General features: G+C 39.3%; 2 protein-coding genes across 2 annotated transcripts; both read right to left on the reverse strand.

The window, feature by feature from the left end:
• Window positions 1-3,313: 3,313 nt before the first annotated feature.
• On the reverse strand, window positions 3,314-11,156 carry irf4b (interferon regulatory factor 4b). The gene is made up of 8 exons (XM_063001432.1): window positions 10,956-11,156; window positions 9,997-10,183; window positions 9,770-9,855; window positions 9,573-9,687; window positions 9,121-9,228; window positions 7,202-7,537; window positions 4,521-4,633; window positions 3,314-3,775 (listed from the first exon to the last, which is right to left on the reverse strand). The coding sequence occupies exons 1-8, from the start codon at window positions 11,154-11,156 to the stop codon at window positions 3,614-3,616; spliced, it is 1,308 nt and encodes a 435-aa protein (XP_062857502.1). The 3' UTR covers window positions 3,314-3,613.
• A 3,587-nt stretch (window positions 11,157-14,743) lies between these two features.
• Window positions 14,744-16,056, reverse strand: stx11b.1 (syntaxin 11b, tandem duplicate 1). The gene has a single exon (XM_063001433.1). It carries the CDS (start codon window positions 16,045-16,047, stop codon window positions 15,148-15,150), a length of 900 nt encoding a protein of 299 aa, XP_062857503.1. The 5' UTR covers window positions 16,048-16,056; the 3' UTR covers window positions 14,744-15,147.
• Between the last annotated feature and the right edge of the window lie 953 nt (window positions 16,057-17,009).

Consider the following 17,009-nt stretch of genomic DNA (forward strand, 5'->3'; position numbering starts at 1 on the left):
GTTTACATGTAAAAATGCTGCAGTAAATAAATGATAAAAGTAGAAATGAATTCATGGCTTTTAATTCTCGTTCACACTTTGTGATGTTTAGTTACTGGCACCCTTCAGAGCTAGCGATTTTTTTTGAAAGATTGCCAGCTCTTTTTTGTTGAATACTACTAAGCCTGGCTTGTTTACTTAGTTCTATTATTAGTTCTCTTTTAACTCTGTACTATTTAAAGGAACATCTTAAATGTAGGATTTTCATCAAAGCGTTGTGTAGTTTCAGGTAAATGAGTGGGTGTATGACGAGGTGCGAAGGGAAGTTTTTGTGACTTTTCTTTCCATTATACGTAGGAAGAAAGGAAGTTTATCCTAACATGTTTTTAGTTTTGTGTTACTCCAGCAGAGCAAACATTTACTCGCCACTGTATTTTACTTAAATTACTTTAAATATGTCTAACAATTAATTCCAGAATAGTTTGAAGATAGTTTGAGCTTTGTTCATGTTACCTGTATAAGGGCAGGTTTATGTTCTTTAGATGTTTGGTTTTGATTGATATTTACTACACTGTGAGTTTTAAGACGTTCTGATCAATTGTTCTCTTTGACCACTGTCTGTTCAAAGATTGGATTGTTCCTCCACTGTCTTTGTGGGTTTCATTCAGGTACTTCATTAGTTAGTGTTGTAACAATGTGGGTGAAACACATCAGTTCCAGAGAAAAACTGGCTTGACATCTGATGACTATGAAGACTCCAGCATACTTTTATGAAATTTTTCATCCCTTGTGAGATATAGATTAGGACAAGAGCGTTTCTGTACTGCTTGTTGTACTGGGGCATGCTTAAAATCTGAAGGCAGGGCTGTACTTCTTTGCTTGTCCACAACTGTGCATCTAATCACTAAATAGATGAAATTTTTTAACACTGAATTTAAGTAAACACTAAATGTGCACAAATCCAGTGTGATTACTATAGGCCATGGTAGCTCAGTGGTTAAGGTACTGTGCCAGGTTGCCACTGTTGGGCCCCTGAGCAAGGCCCTTAACCCTCAATTGCTTGAAATGTATTCAGTGATGAGTGTAAGTCGCTTTTGATAAAAGCTTCTGCTAAATGCTGTAAATGTTCTATTAGATTAAATAACAAATATTTGAGGCAATCCATGATAACATTTCTTTTAACCATGTGATTTCCATCTGTGTTATTTATTCGGTGTTATGAGAAACCTTATCGAATTTGGTTCACAGACTGATAAACAACTTTGGGTGGAGACATATATTCTTATATTTAGCGACTGTTAAATGTTAACTGGATACACATTGTTTCCTCTCTGGGAACACAGCTGTCGTCATCAAATGCTTATCGACTTTGAAAATGTACCTATTCCTTTGTGATGTCATGATGCCTTCCTTATAATGTCTGCGGGTCTATGAACCATCGCCATCCTGTCAGAAACCACATTTCCTGTGTGCTCACGTATATGTACAAACACACTCACACAAAAGCGCACAAACAGTACATTTCCTATGACTCTCTGGTTAAAAAAAACGGCACATTTACAATTCATAACCATTTAACCATATTTCTCGAGATATTGGAACAAATTGGATATTTTCAAATCTGGCTGCCAGCTGAAACAAAAGTATTAAGCCGATATCTCAGTAAATATAGAGATGTACTTTCCCAAAGGGCACCATATACTGCTGTTCTTGTGCTGCTCTTCCTTAGTGTGTTAACTTTATGCCTGTGTGAACTATTCAGAATCACATTTATAATGGCAACTATGTGGGTCATACAGTACCATGTTTACAGCGATGGTAGTACAGCAAGATGAAATGTGGAGCAGCCCTAAACAATTGATAACTGGCTCAAACCACATACTTATAAACTATTAAATAGCAGTGGTAGCGTATGTAGCTTAGTGGTTTACGGTACTGGACTAGTAATCAGAGGGTTGCTGGTTCGACCCCCACCACCACCTTAACCCTCAGTTGCTCACACTGTATTCACTAATAATTGTAATTCTGGTAGTCTAAATAAAAGCAAATGCTGATAAGTCTGCTAAATGCTGAAAATACACTGATCAGGCATAACATTATGACCGCCTCATTGTTTCTACACTCAGTCCATTTTATCAGCTCCACTTACCATATAGAAGCACTTTGTAGTTCTACAATTACTGACTTTAGTCCATCAATTTCTCTGCATACCTTTTTAGCCTGCTTTCACCCTGTCCTTCAATGGTCAGGACCCCCACAGAGCAGGTATTATTTGGGTGGTGTGTTAGTGTGTGTTGTGCTGGTATGAGTGGATCAGACACAGCAGCACTAATGGAGTTTTTAAACACCTCAATGTTACTGCTGGACTAAGAATAGTACTCCAACCAACAGCGCCCCGTGGGCAGCGTCCTGTGACCACTGATGAAGATCTAGAAGATGACCAACTCAAACAGCAGCAATAGATGAGCGATCGTCTCTGACTTTACATCTACAAGGTGGACCAACTAGGCAGGAGGGTCTAATAGGGTAGGCAGTGAGTGGACACGGTATTTAAAAACTCCAGCAGCACTGCTGTGTCTGATCCACTCATACCAGCACAACACACACTAACACACCACCACCATGTCAGTGTCACTGCAGTGCTGAGAATGATCCACCACCCAAATAATACCTGCTCTGTGGTGGTCCTGTGGGGGTCCTGCTAAAAAGCAGGCTAAAAAAAGTATGTGACTACAGATGGACTACAGTCAGTAATTGTAGAACTATAATTGCTTCTATGTGGTAAGTGGAGCTGATAAAATGGACAGTGTGTGTAGAAACAAGGAGGTGGTTTTAATGTTATGGCTTATCTAAGCCTTAAACTCCCACCACAGTCTGGAATGTCCCACAAAGACTTAATTTCACCGAGTGATGTATTACCAAGAAATCAAACAACTGGACCATGTTGAGTTTATCAGAACATGTCAAAAAATCAAACTTTTAAAGTAGATATTAAAGATAGATATACCAGTGGATAGCTGGTCGAGTAGGTGCCACAAAGCAGCATGGTTTCTGAGGTCCTGGGTTTGATCCTGGGTTTCTGTGTCACTCATCAATGGCTTGGGGCCCTGTGCTGATGTATTTTTACTCTCTACTCAAGTGGATCAGGGTTATATCACATGTATCATGTTAAAATGAACATTTTATTTGTCTTTAATGCTTGTAATATTTATAATTTTGTTTTTAAACCGAACAAGACGTCCTGACCTGCTATCAATATGTAAAAGGTAGGCAGGACAAGTCTGTAAAAAGTCGATAATGTGCCACATGTAGAGATCAGACAGTGCAGTTATGCTTTGATTGTAGAAAGTTTAATACTGTTTTATCACAAAGCCCACATTTATAACAACATAAAGGATTATAAAAATAACTATTTAAAAAAAATATCAAATGTAAGTAATGTACAGTTGTTCCTGTGCTTTAGTAAACATTCAATAAGTCCACCTGCTTTTCTGTCTTCAGAGACAATCACAGGTAAAGTTGATTTTTTGCTAGCGTAAAAATGAACCATTGTACTGCATTACTTGCAGATATCTTTGTCCTTCAGTGCATTTAAAAATGTTATCAAACTGCAGTTTTTGTGTTTAGGCTGATTTTACAGTCCATTGCTGTGATGATGACTGATGACTCTATGGAAGTCCTGACTAGAAGAAATCATGTGCTCCGGAGTCGGAGGTGAAATGTTGTGGTTGCGAATGTAGTTCATGCTGCTTGGGTGGGTAAAATAGAGAAGCTGGCGTGCAAACAGGGGTTCCACCTAAAGCAAGATAAAAAAAAAGGCTTCTTGAAAAAAAAACTAGTAACTGAGTACATTAGCGTACATGCTAATAGCATGATTATTAATAGCAGTTAGCAAATAATACAAGTGGTCCTGTAAACAGCAAACTATTTAGATAAAATCAGATTAAAGCTATTAAAAAGGTTAGATAAGACTCCAGTGCTTTAGCCAAGTAATCAGGTTGTTCATCACAATAATACAGATACTCTGAATTGATCCACATCTGTGCATGCAAGAAATGTAACTGGTTAGAGTTAAACTTCGATATGGCAAACAGACATTTCTCAGACAAATCATGAACAAAACAATAGAGCCACATAACTGTGTTCCTGTAATCCTGTAATCAGCAAATTGGAAATTTGCATCCCAGCAGTGTTATAGGCATCAGTAGCCTTGGGTCCAAATAAGCCTGATCTGAAACAGCCTAGCCATTGAAAGGTTCAGTACTGATCTCAAGCCCAGATACAACAGGTGGGTTGCATCAGGAAGGGCAGCAAAAAAACTGCCAAGTGTGGTATGTGGACTAGATCCAGTGGTGACCCCAAAATACAGAAGCAGCAAAAAACTAAATAAACTTTTAATTTCATGACATTATTAAACTATTGAAGTGCATTTAAACCAGTTAATTATTTTATGCAGATATTTAGTCGTTTTTTTAAACACAAGTACATTAAATGCTTGCTTAACTGCACAGGTTTATCATAATTGTGTTTTAACTCAATACCTGGATTGTAAGAGTTCTTTCTGGTCTCTGTAGCTCTGTGCTCTCATCCTCAAAGAACAGAAAGACCTGAGGAGAGGGTGGAGGACGTGCATGTAGAGCGTAGCTTTGTAACTCTGAAACACAGAGAAAGAAAAACACTGCAGTGAAAAAAATGAAAACAGTCCAGTGCTGAGAAAAACAAATCAAACGTGTAAAGTAGATATTGTGAACAACTGGATTTTGAGAATGTTTATACTTAAATATACCACTTATATTTGTAAGTTGATATTCAAATCTTGTGGATAGCACAGTGTGGAGTAGCATAGTGGTCGAGTGCCACAAAGCAGCATGGTTTGGATTGGGGCCCTGTCCTGGTGTATTTTCACTCTCTATTTAAAGTGTATCAGTGTTATATCAGGTGTATCATATAAAAAGGAATATTTTGTTCCTTTTTGCAGCTCGCCTGTTTCTTAAACCTAAACACTGCCACATCATCACCCAACTGCTGCGTTCTCTTCACTGGCTTCCTGTAGCTGCATGCATTCAGTTTAAAACACTGATGCCTGCCTACAAAGCCAAAAATGGACCAGCCCTACGCTACCTTCAAGGTCTAATCAAATCCCGCTCTGTATCACGCAACCTCCGAGCCACTAGTCTCGCCCGACTTGATCCTCCACCCAGGACTCGAGGAAGACGATCATCAGGGCTCTTCTCTGTACTTGCACCTAAGTGGTGAAACGAACTTCCTCTGTCCGAACATCTGAGTCTCTTGCTGTCAAAAGACAATTAAAAACCTTTATCACCTCTTTACTAAGCACTTAAGCTTACTTACTAATGATCTTAATAATTTCCTAATTTGGTTTTAAAAGTGTTTCAGCAGATTTGTGTTCTTGGACTGTTGTTTACTTAAACTAGAGTAAGGTAATGTTTACTATGGAAGCATTTCTGTAAGTCGCTCTGGATAAGAGCCTCTGCTAAATGCCAAAAATGTAAATGTAAATATGTCTTTATATGGCCTATAATTATCTGGCCTAATATAATGAATTCATATTTTTTGTTTTTTAACTTCGTAGGATAGAATTTGTTTAAATCATATTATCATTAATATAGATTTTTTACTGTTATATATCCAGGCAGCTCTGGAAATATTGGTATCTATAATCATTAAGATAAGCAAAAATGCTGTAAATTTTTTATCAATAAGCTTAATTTCACAAATAAAAATGTGTTTTCAATAAAATAGCAAATTAATTGACTCCTGTGTGTATAGTAATATGTTCAACCTTGCTTTGCCTCTAGCTTAATGCTTGGTGCGATTAGGCAGTTTAAATTACTCACTCACTCACTTTCTTAACCGCTTATCCAATCAGGGTCGCGGGGGGAGGGGGGTGATGCTGGAGACTATCCCAGCTTTTTGATGGGTGCAAGGCACACAGTAACACCCTGGACGGGACACCAGTCCATCGCAGGGCAGTCACACACACACATACACCTATAGGGTAATTCAGTGTCTCCAATTAACCTGACTGCATGTTTTTGGACTGTGGGAGGAAACCGGAGCTCCCGGAGAAAACCCACGCAGACACGGGGAGAACATGCAAACTCCACACAGAAAGGACCCGGACTGCCCCGCCTGGGGATCGAACCCAGGACCTTCTCGCTGTCAGGCGACAGTGCTACCCACCGAGCCACTGTGTTTGCCCCAGTTTGAATTAGGGAGTCTTAAAGCACAAAGTAATAAAGATAAATATTTATAAGAACTTTATATCTTTTTATTGTAATATTTAGCTAATTAATGACATACAGTTTTTCACAACCTTCTTTAACCCAACTTCACCAAGGATGATTCGATTCTTATGAAGTACTTTTACTGGAATCATTTCTCAGAAGTGTCATTTAACTAAACTGTGAGTTTAAGGTATTTACATAACCATGCTTGCTAATGGTAAATTTCTTGAATTGATTTCTCAAACATCAATGTTCTTATAAGGTTGAGGGGTTTTGCAGTTTTTTCAGTTTGTTTTCCCTGCAAGTCAATGTAGTATTTCAGTCATTAATCAAATGTCCTGGTGAAATGGTATATACAATCTTATAAGTCTCCTGAATGAAGAATGAGAGGGACCAATCATCATAGCTATAAGAAGTTCATTTTTAAGAATTTCATTAGAACAGTGGAAAGTCCTGTGTTCATACATGCAGATGTACTGCAGCCAGTCAAGCATGACGTGAGACGGGTGGGCGGCTGCTGTAGCACATAAATAAAGTGTGTTGTGGTATATTGTATCCTGCATGTAGTGTGGTTAAATGTTTACTGTAAGTCTCAATGAACTTATTTACTGTAATGAACTGAGATACTCTAGTGGTCTTATCTCAGAGGTGAATTCCCAGCAACAAAAATATGTGACCTTTCCACTGTCTTAAGGTTATATATGTTCAGTTATAAATAATATATTGTTTGTGTGCATATAGCAAGCAAGTAAAACCACAGCAGTAAATGACAAATAGGTCAAATTCAGCATTGTCTTTTTAAAAATACAAAAAATCCTAACACTATCATTTATCCAGTACTTTGTTAATGTAGTTGCTACTGTTTAATATAATTAATTCTGAATGATAAAATGTAAGGATTCTTGGTTGAAAATTACTAGTGTATAAAACTTGTCACTTAAGTCACAGTTAAATATTAGTTATTCATTTCTAACCTGTAATAAACATCTGCGTGTCCAGAAGTCTGCAGCTCTGCTCTCTCTCTAGTTTGTTGTGTTTGTTGCCAGTAGGTGTGTAAGCTCCTTCCCAGTACACCCTACAGGGGCACCGGCGCCGGGCATACAGCCCATCAGGTGCCATCCACAGCAGGACCCCATGCTCAAGAGAGCTGTGTTCGACCTGTGGAAGCTCAACAAAGTCTGGGCCTTGAGAAGCTCCTCCATAAGGTAACTCATCCCGGCTCACACCCAGCACACAACCTTCCAGACTGGTCACAGTCATCTCTCGCACAAGGGTATCCCGGAAATACACAGTCACATGGAGCCGGTAATCTGAGCAGAAAGGGAAGAGCAGAAGGAAGGAATAAACAATGGTGCCTAGAATGGTAAGTTAAAAAAAATCTTCCAGTGCTTCTCACATTGATTTCTATTCACAGCATCTACAGTGTATGAAAGATTCTTATTGGATCATTTTATTTACTACATTAATGTACATGTAAAAGGAAATAAGGATAAAATTTAAACTTTACAAATATAAATATAATTAGTTTACATTTAATGAAAGAATTACATTCATATAAGGGGAACAGTGTACCTGCAGTCAAACAACATAATACAAATACAGAACAGTTGTCCATGCAGTCAGCTCCAGAATTATTGATACTCTTGGTTAGAATTGGTAAATGTCTTTGTGCTGGTTGGTCTGACCATATCAGAGATATCTAACTCTTGATTGAAGTAAAAGCCCATTTAGAAACTCTCAAGTGGTCACTGGTGACTAAGGATTAATGGTATAATTGTGTGGTAACACAGGCCAGAGTTTCTTAGCCCCTAGAATACACAAATTAAATATTATCGCCATGTACTAGAGATTTTTAAATAATGCCAATATTGCTTGTTAGTGGTATATAAAATACATTTAAATATACAAAGAAATTTCCTCTCTGTATGAAGTTACCATTTGGGTTTTTTCTTTACCTTGGCAGGAATAGAACTGGTTCAGTTTCATCTGCCTTGTATATGGAGACACAGAGGTGTCACCAACAACTACAAGGAATCAGGGGTCATGCTACAAAATTTAACTTTTTACTTTTTTACCCAACAGATTTTGTTATATTAAAAAACACCAACAAACTTCCTGAAGAACCTAAATTTGTAAATGTGTTTTCATTTGCGTGTAAATGTGTTTCGCAAGACTTTTACCGCATACATGTATGTACTGTATGTATAGTAATAAATACAGTGTACCTTGTAACTCAACATCCCCTAAACTCAAAATCTTATTTAAATAAATGTGTACTCTTAAACTTAATGTCTCCCTTAAACTCAACGTGTTCAGTTGTTTTTTAAAAATGTATTTATTTAATTTCAAATTAATAATGAACAGTCGCTTTGTTCAGCGCTCGGCTTGAGCGGTGCACTAAAACGTCATCAAAGTGCGAATACGAGACGAATGAACATTTGTGTGGAATAACCGTCAAATTCACTCTGAAAGCTCCACATGTATCTGTGTTGATCTGGATTTTCCTCCTGTTTCACTTTTAAACTTGTGTTACAGCTCGAGCTTCTGAGAAATTGTGAGAGTATGCTTTTTATTTTAGTGTTTTTTATATTATATTTGTGTTATTTTCAGTGTGTGTCAAAAACAACCCTATTATTTTACATTAGCCTAAAATATATGCAGTTCCACGGGACCATGGAACGTATTACCAGGTTTTCCATACATCCTTATGGAAAAAAATACTTTGAAACTCAACGCCACTCCCAGAACCAATTGACGTTGAGTTTCAAGGTACCACTGTATATAAATCACTTTTCAAAGCATTTCTATTCCAAAACCATCATGGCATGCATGCTTATTACACGTGTATGTGAACTTGTAACTATACTATATATTCACGTGTGTTTATGTTTACCTGAGAGAGCCATGGCTTCTGCTGATTTCATGCCAGAATCTAGCGTATAGGCAGAGGACAGGGGCTCTGAGGCACTGCAGCTGTAGAAGGAGCCACTGAACTGGTATCCTTTCATACAAACAATAATAAAAACAATAAGCCATTTTCTGTGCCAGCTTGATTGTGTGTCTTTGCACAAAGTTGTGTATGAAAGAACTTAAACATCCAGAGTCCAGACCCTATTCTTACTAAACACCTCTTAAATTAAAATGCTGAATAAATAATTAATTGGAGCATTTATTGCAATCCAGATTTAAACTTCCACAAGACACTGCAAAATCATTTGAGAAGCCTTCTTAGAAAATTGGAGGCCCTTACACTCCCTTACACTAATGAGTTGTACAAATACTTTTGACAATAATATATATTTGGTTTAAAATGCTGGAATATGTACTGATATATCTGCAGTATACCTGTTTCCCAGCGAGGGGTGTATGGATTCTGATTGTAGGGGATGTCGGTCATCGCGTTCTTATCCGAGAGGTAATCCCTCCAACTCCTTTCTGCAGAAGAAATGAAGCTGCACATCTGCATGAAAAACACAGATTAACTTTTTATAGATATATTCTTAAACATATGTCAGTGTAAGTGTTTTTATCGTAACTCCTACTTGATTCTGGAGGGGTGCATAGGAGGGGTGTAGTGAATAACTGGGAGGGCTTGAGCTTGATGTCGTGTCCTCTAGAGATCTGGAGCCTATAATGGAAAAGTTGTTTGGATGATGGTTAGTAAACAAAAAAAAACAGGGTAAAATATAAATAAATGTAATTCCTGTTATGATTTGCCCTAAAATGTCTATAGAATATCTATATTTAATAATAAATTCATGTGACTTGCCTTTTTTGGCACCTTCTGGAATAATTCGGTAAACTTTATAAGGGTCTGAAATGTCGAACTGACTTCGCTCCAGCAGTTCTTCAAAGTCATTGCTCTTGTTTAGGGCACAGCGAAGGCGTGTTTTCCATGTGGGTGGGTCTGGTTTGTCAATGCCCTCACGGTACTTCCCTTTAAACAAAGCCCAAGCCTACAGAATGGATAAAAATATTAGTCTAGACAGTCCACAGAGAAAGCTCACCCAATTTACAAGTCTTGGTTACAAGTGTACCAATGGTGGGTCAAATGGCAAAAATCAGCTGCTTGAAATGATATTACAACCAGTTAATCTACCCATAGTATATAATACTCAATAATCTCAGTCTAATAATAATCTTAGTCTCAGTCCTAGTGACCCAGTAGGAAATAAAGATAATAAAATTGTTCAAAGTTCAAAGCACAAAGGTCTATTGGATTAGGCTAGCCCACCACCAGATCCAGGTTCGAACCGACCAGCATGATTGGATATACCTGAGAATGGGTGGGTGGCCAAAGCCCTATGATGAACTGGCACCCTGTCCAGGATATTCCTGCCTTGAACCCAGTGTTTTCCAGTGGAACCAGACCCGGTGCAACCCTGACTAGGATAAAGTGGTTGATGAAAATAAATACATGAAATGAATTATTGCTTTATCCTGGTCTGGGTCATGGAGGTCCAGAACTATCTGGAAACACTGGGTACAACACAAGAACATACCCTGAACTCTGTATTGTAGGGCAGCACACATTGGAAGGCAGATTGCTGGCTAGGACCCATGTGGCTGTGTGACACCCAGTCTACCAGCTATGCCACCATGCCACCGTGACCATGACTTATATGGGTCCTGATATCCATAAAGATTCCTGATCAGATGGTACTCATTGTGAAAGTACTTGAGCTTAGTTGCTCATAAATATTGCTCTCCTCTCATTTATTATTTTACCTTAAAGAGTGCTGCATCCTCATCCTGGTTATAGTCTTGTTTCCCTGCACGTTTCCAAGGGATGCGAAACACGGTCTTCTCCTCGTTCTCCCACACCAGTCCTGTGTATTTTCCAGTGTCCACCTGCTCAATTAGCCACTGTCTTAGCTTGCCGTTGCCAGAACTTCCCGCCACTGTGCCACGCTCTATGTCTGAGCACATCTACCAAAAACAGACACCGGCATTGGTACCCAAAGTAAAAGTAGCACCCACATGTATGTGTCTTTTTCAGGAGCATAGCGTGAACTTTTGCACTCGGGTGGCCAGATTTTGGAAAGAATTTAGAAGGAAAGTAACAAAACCATGTACAATATTATTTATTTACAATTATAAAATTACACACCTGACGTCAAATTACTCCACAATTTCTTATGTATGTAAATACATTTTCAGTTCATCAAAATTATTATTACTTTTTAAAATAAATTTAGCTTTTTTAATCCTAAAGTCTCTAAAAGTTGGGGGGTGATATGTCAAACCATTTATACTATATAATCATAAAAGCTATGTTAAAAGGTATGAATGTAATTCCAAATTTGACCAATCAGTTTATACTGTATATGGAAGCCAACATCAAAAGTCATCAAGAGTCATCACCTGAAAGACTGAAAGCCCTTTATGCATTGATTCTCACTAACCGACTATATCCTGGTTGGGGTGTTGTTGATCCACTGGTCCAGTGAACAAAAAGCTAATCCACTGCTGGGCAGTACACATTTACACAATTATTTATCTAAGTCAATGTCACGGTGGGTCCGGAGACACACTGCTTCTTTAGTATTTACACAAACTGCATAAGCCAATAAGAGCAAAACAGAATAAGTTAATAAAAAGCCTATCCCAACTTTTCAATGGGCGCAAGGCACACAGTAACACCCTGGACAGGACGCCAGTCCATTGCAGGGCAGACACACATACACACACCTATTCACCTATAGGGCAATTCAGTGTCTCCAATTAACCTGACTGCATGTTTTTGGACTGTGGGAGGAAACCGGAGCTCCCGGAGGAAACCCACGCAGACACGGGGAGAACATGCAAACTCCACACAGAAATGACCCGGACCACCCCACCTGGGGATCGAACTCAGGACCTTTTTGTGCTACCCACCGAGCCACCTAGCTGCCCTTTTAAATAATCATCCATCCATAATCATACATAAGCCAAACCAGTAAAGTACTACTCTTACTGAGTATGATTGTGGTAATTCTAGTCTTTAAAACTACTCTGTGGTTCTGTAAAGTTATACAGGGTTGTGAGTGTGGATAAATAAGATGTTTTAAATAAATTGATGTATTTAGAGCTGTATATCTGTTTAAAACAATATAACATTACTAATATAACAAGTGTATGCATTCATAAGAACTGCGCGCTCTTACCTCACTGCTGTAGTTTCTGTCTGTGGTCTGATGTTCGATGCAGCCCGACTTTCGACCGCGACTTTTCTAAGCCATGTGAGCGCAGAGGGGCGTGACTGTGTGTGTGTGAGTGTGTGTGTGTGTGTGTGTGAGTGTGTGTGTGCGTGTGTGTGAGCAAGATTCACGTCCCGTAATTGAGTAAGCGGGGGAAACTGGCGTGGGTTTAGCCCACACACGGCGTGACCGGGGTTTTCACTCACTGTTCCAAAATATCAAATTTATATTTCTCTGAAATCACGGGTCTGTTTAAGTTAGTAATAGAGTAATCTTAAAATAGGCAGCATTTAGGCTGTGAAAAAGTATGTTCACCTATTTTCCTCTATTTTTGCTCATTTGTCACATGTCGTATTTCAAATTATCCAACCAATTTTAATAGAAGATAAAGACAACACGAGTAAACACAAAATCCAGCTTTTAATGATTATTCTATTTATTTGAAGATAAATATTTATTTAAAACCTACATCAACCATGTGAAAAAGTCATTGTCCCCTGAAACCAAAACTGGTTGTGCCACCCTTGGCAGTAACAACTGTAATCAAAGGTTCGCAGTAACTTGCAATGAGTTTTAATTTTGGCCCACTCTACTTTGCAGAATTGTTTTAATTTAGCTACATTGGAGGTTTTTATATATATCTATATTTTGTTTATGCATTTTCTCCCCTTTTTCTCTATTTTTAGCGCGTCCAATTGCCCGATTGCGTCATGCCTCCTCTCCACCGATGCTGATCCCTGCTCTGATTGAGGAGAACGAAGCTAACCCACGCCCCCTCCGACACGTGGGCAGCATGCCGTATGCATCTTACCACCTACACTTTGACGAGTGCAGTGCAGCTCAGCGTTGTGTACGGAGAGACACACCCTGACAGCACTCTTTTCTCATCTCTGTGCAGGCGCCATCAATCAGCCAGCAGATTGCACCATTCATGAGAGAGACCCCATCCGGCTTAGTCCCGCCCATATCTGAACAACTGGCCAATCGTTGTTCATGTGGCCGCTCAGCCTCAGCCGGCAGGCAAAGCTGAGGTTCGATACGATGTATTCGAGATCCCAGCTCAGGTTCCAGCGTGTGTTTTAACCACTGCACCACCTGAGCAAGAACTGCTTGTTTAAGATCTTGCCACAGCATCTCAGTGGGATTCAAGTTAGAACTTGAATTCAAAACCTTAATCTTGTTTCTTCTGATCCATTCAGAGGTGGACTTGCTTGTGTGCCTCGGATCATCGTCCTGCTGCATAACCCTACTGCACTTCAGCTGTAGGTTACTGACTGAAGGGCGGACCTTCTCCTTCAGGATTTCCCGATAGAGAGCAGAATTCATGGTTCCATTATTCCTCCAGGTCCTGCAGCCCTGGACCATCACACTATCAACACCATGTTTGACTGTTGGTATGATGTTCTTGTGGTGGATTGTGGAATCAGCTTTATGTCAGATTTAACAGGACTCATGTCTTCCACATAATATAATGTCAAAATTCTTGGGGGAAGATCATTCTTTGGAAATGATCTTAAACTCGTTTTTCGTGCAATGAAAGTATCTCCTCTCTTAGGTTATGTAATAGCTTATTAGTTTTCACCATGGTTTTAACACACCTTGAGTACACCTTCGGATGATGGATATGAAACACATCACAGCTGAAGCAAATTGATGGTTGTTATTGAGTTGTCTATGGTTTATCTATTTATTTATCTGTTTGTCTGTCTGTATATACTGTATATATATATTGGGCAGCATGGTGGCTTGTTGGATAGCACTGTCACCGCACAGCAAGAAGGTCCTGGGTTTCCCAGCTGGAACGGTTGGGGTCCTTTCTGTGTGGAGTTTGCATGTTCGCCCTGTGTCTGTGTGGGTTTCCTCCGGTTGCTCCAGTTTCCTCCCACAGCAAGTGAGGTGAATTGGAGATATAAAATTGTCCGTGATGGTGTTTGACACTAAACTTGAACTGATGAATCTTGTGTAACCTGTAACTCTCTGTCTTGTCATAAATGTAACCAAAGTGAAGAAAATAATATTAAAATCCTAATAAATAATTAGTAAATATACACACAATTTTTTCAATTTAATACATTTATACATATTAATAAGTATCAATAGTAAACACTAACACCTGAATGTTACATTTGAAATACTTTATCTACATGATAGCTACTTGTCTTATAAGAAACTAATGTAAATAGAAACTGTTTGTCTAAAATTCTTAAAGTTAAAGTCAGTCATATTTGCTCAAATAAAGCCGCAACTTTCTGTTGTTTAAAATGTGCCAGTTCACAAAGAAAACAAACAGTAGCACCTTCATATGTCTGTATGTTCTGTAATACTTAAGTGTTTTGACATAGGCCAGCATGTTCAGTCCTGTGAAGTACATTTAATTGAATTTGTTTTAAATTGTCCTTAAAGGATTCATGGAGGACAAGACAGAGACATTTTACCAGAAACAGCACTTGAAAACTGAGCTTGATTTAAGCCTGAAGCCCCTAAACAATGAAAATATCCAGTTGGATTTATGCTTACAAAATATGCCATTATTTTATTTTGTCCATCCCCTGTATGTTCCCGTCCACTGTCTTAATAAAATAAAACATTGTTTATCGAGGCGAACTAAATACTCACTGAACATTACACATAACTGTCATTTCAGAATTAATGTTTGAATACTTTGTGAAAAACTAAAGCAAAAATGACCACACAATCATTCTCATTCAGTTAATAAAGTCCAGCATCTTTGGTTAAACAAATCATTTCATACAAGGAAAGCATCCACAGAAAATCTTCCTAAATGGATTGTTGCTTTTGTGTCTTTTAGCTCGTTCAAGTCTTATCAGGCCCTGATCGACATTGGCATCTATTTTTTGCACGTTGGTAAAGATGTAATCCGTCATGGCCCCCTGCTCTTCCACAAGTATGGCCACGTCCATAAACACTTCATGGACACTTTGAATTCTGCTCTCTAACTCCAGTAAATCCAGATGCCGACTTTCAATCTGATTGAGTGCAGACCGTACAGTTTTCCCCTCTGTGAGGACGTTCCCATTGAAGACGTTCCACTGGCCATTCTCCAGCATCTCCTCTATGTGTTCACCAGTCACCTCCTGCCCCACAATCTCCATCTGCCTCTGGATATGGGATTTGCACATTTCCTTATGGCTCATCTCTGTCTCGTTGTATTCCAGCATTGAATCACGGAAACTGTTGCTCAGGCTAGCATACTGAGTTCGGGCGATTCTGGCTACAGCTGAATTGATACCATGCTGCTCCTCGAGTTCTTTAGCGTGGGAGTTTATTTTACGTAGACGTTCCAGCAGGTCCTCCCCACGGGTTTTAATGTCAGTAGCTATAGCATTGGAGTTGCGCTTTATGGTGCTGGTCCGAGTCGGTTCACTAAGGATGCGTGTGTTTTGCTCTCTTAGCCGTTTAACATCTAGATTGATGAGCTGAATCTCACGCCTTGTCTCCTGAGCTTCATCAAGCACAGCCTCCGTTACATCACTGTCATCAAAAATAATGGCCTGCTGATGAAATCCATCTTCCAAATCCACATTGCTCATTGAGTCTGAGACTGATTCTGCATATTCCTGCAGTTCCAAATTGCTGCTGGTTCGAGAAAAGGCCTGTAGGTGACTCAGTCTGTCCCTCATGATTATCTTAGCTTGAAAACAAAAAAAAAAGTTAATAGCATTCTTAAAATACCATTTTGTGATGATCACTTAAACAGAACCTGTCTGGCAACATAAAGCTAGCTAAAATGTCTCAAAAATTAGCACATGATGCCACCTTCTAAAGAAATGCAAAACAAAGTCATAGGAATCCACCTGGAAAAGGATACTTTACTCATTTTGTGGATCTGGGACTCCAGCAAACCACAGCAAGAGCCATTATTCATAAATGAAAAAAGCTTGGAACAGTGGTGAACCCTCCCAAGAGTGGCTGGCCTACCACAATTTTACCATTACCGCACTGACAACTCTGACAGATTGCCAGTCCATCACAGGGCCAACACACACACACATACACACACACTCACTCATACTTTTAATTTAATTTTAATAGCCTTAATTTGACCTGGCTGCATAACATTGGACCTGCCCAGACAGACACAAGGAGAACATGCAAACTCACCATAATGCTGCAGTCCTGCTCTCTGATCCAACACTCCCTAATGACACCTAGGTCGCTACTGCTCTACCTAATGACACAGAGGTCGCTGCCGTACTACTTGATGCCAGTGAGGTTGGCTCTGCTCACACAGATGGTTCAGATGTTGCCTCCATGCGCTAATGATGTCATAGCCCTGTTCCCCGATGGCACAGCCCTGCTTCTGCGCTAACTGATGTATCAGAGGTTACCTCCCTGTTTCCTGATGGACCGGAAAATAAGTTTGGTGACCACCATGCAGTTTTAATGACTTTTTCAGTGCCAGTTTAAATCCTCCAGCTGAGTTTGCTAACCTTCCAGTGTACTGGTTCCTGGACCTCTTTCCTGCCTGCCCTGATTCTCCATCTGACACTGCTGACCTGTAGTGTGTGAGTTCCCTGACCTTCTGTGGTGTCACTATGGTTCCAAAAGGCTATTGTACAACACTTTCTAGCTACTTGAAAGG

This window comes from Trichomycterus rosablanca, chromosome 9, assembly GCF_030014385.1.
Source record: "Trichomycterus rosablanca isolate fTriRos1 chromosome 9, fTriRos1.hap1, whole genome shotgun sequence".
NCBI lineage: Eukaryota > Metazoa > Chordata > Actinopteri > Siluriformes > Trichomycteridae > Trichomycterus > Trichomycterus rosablanca.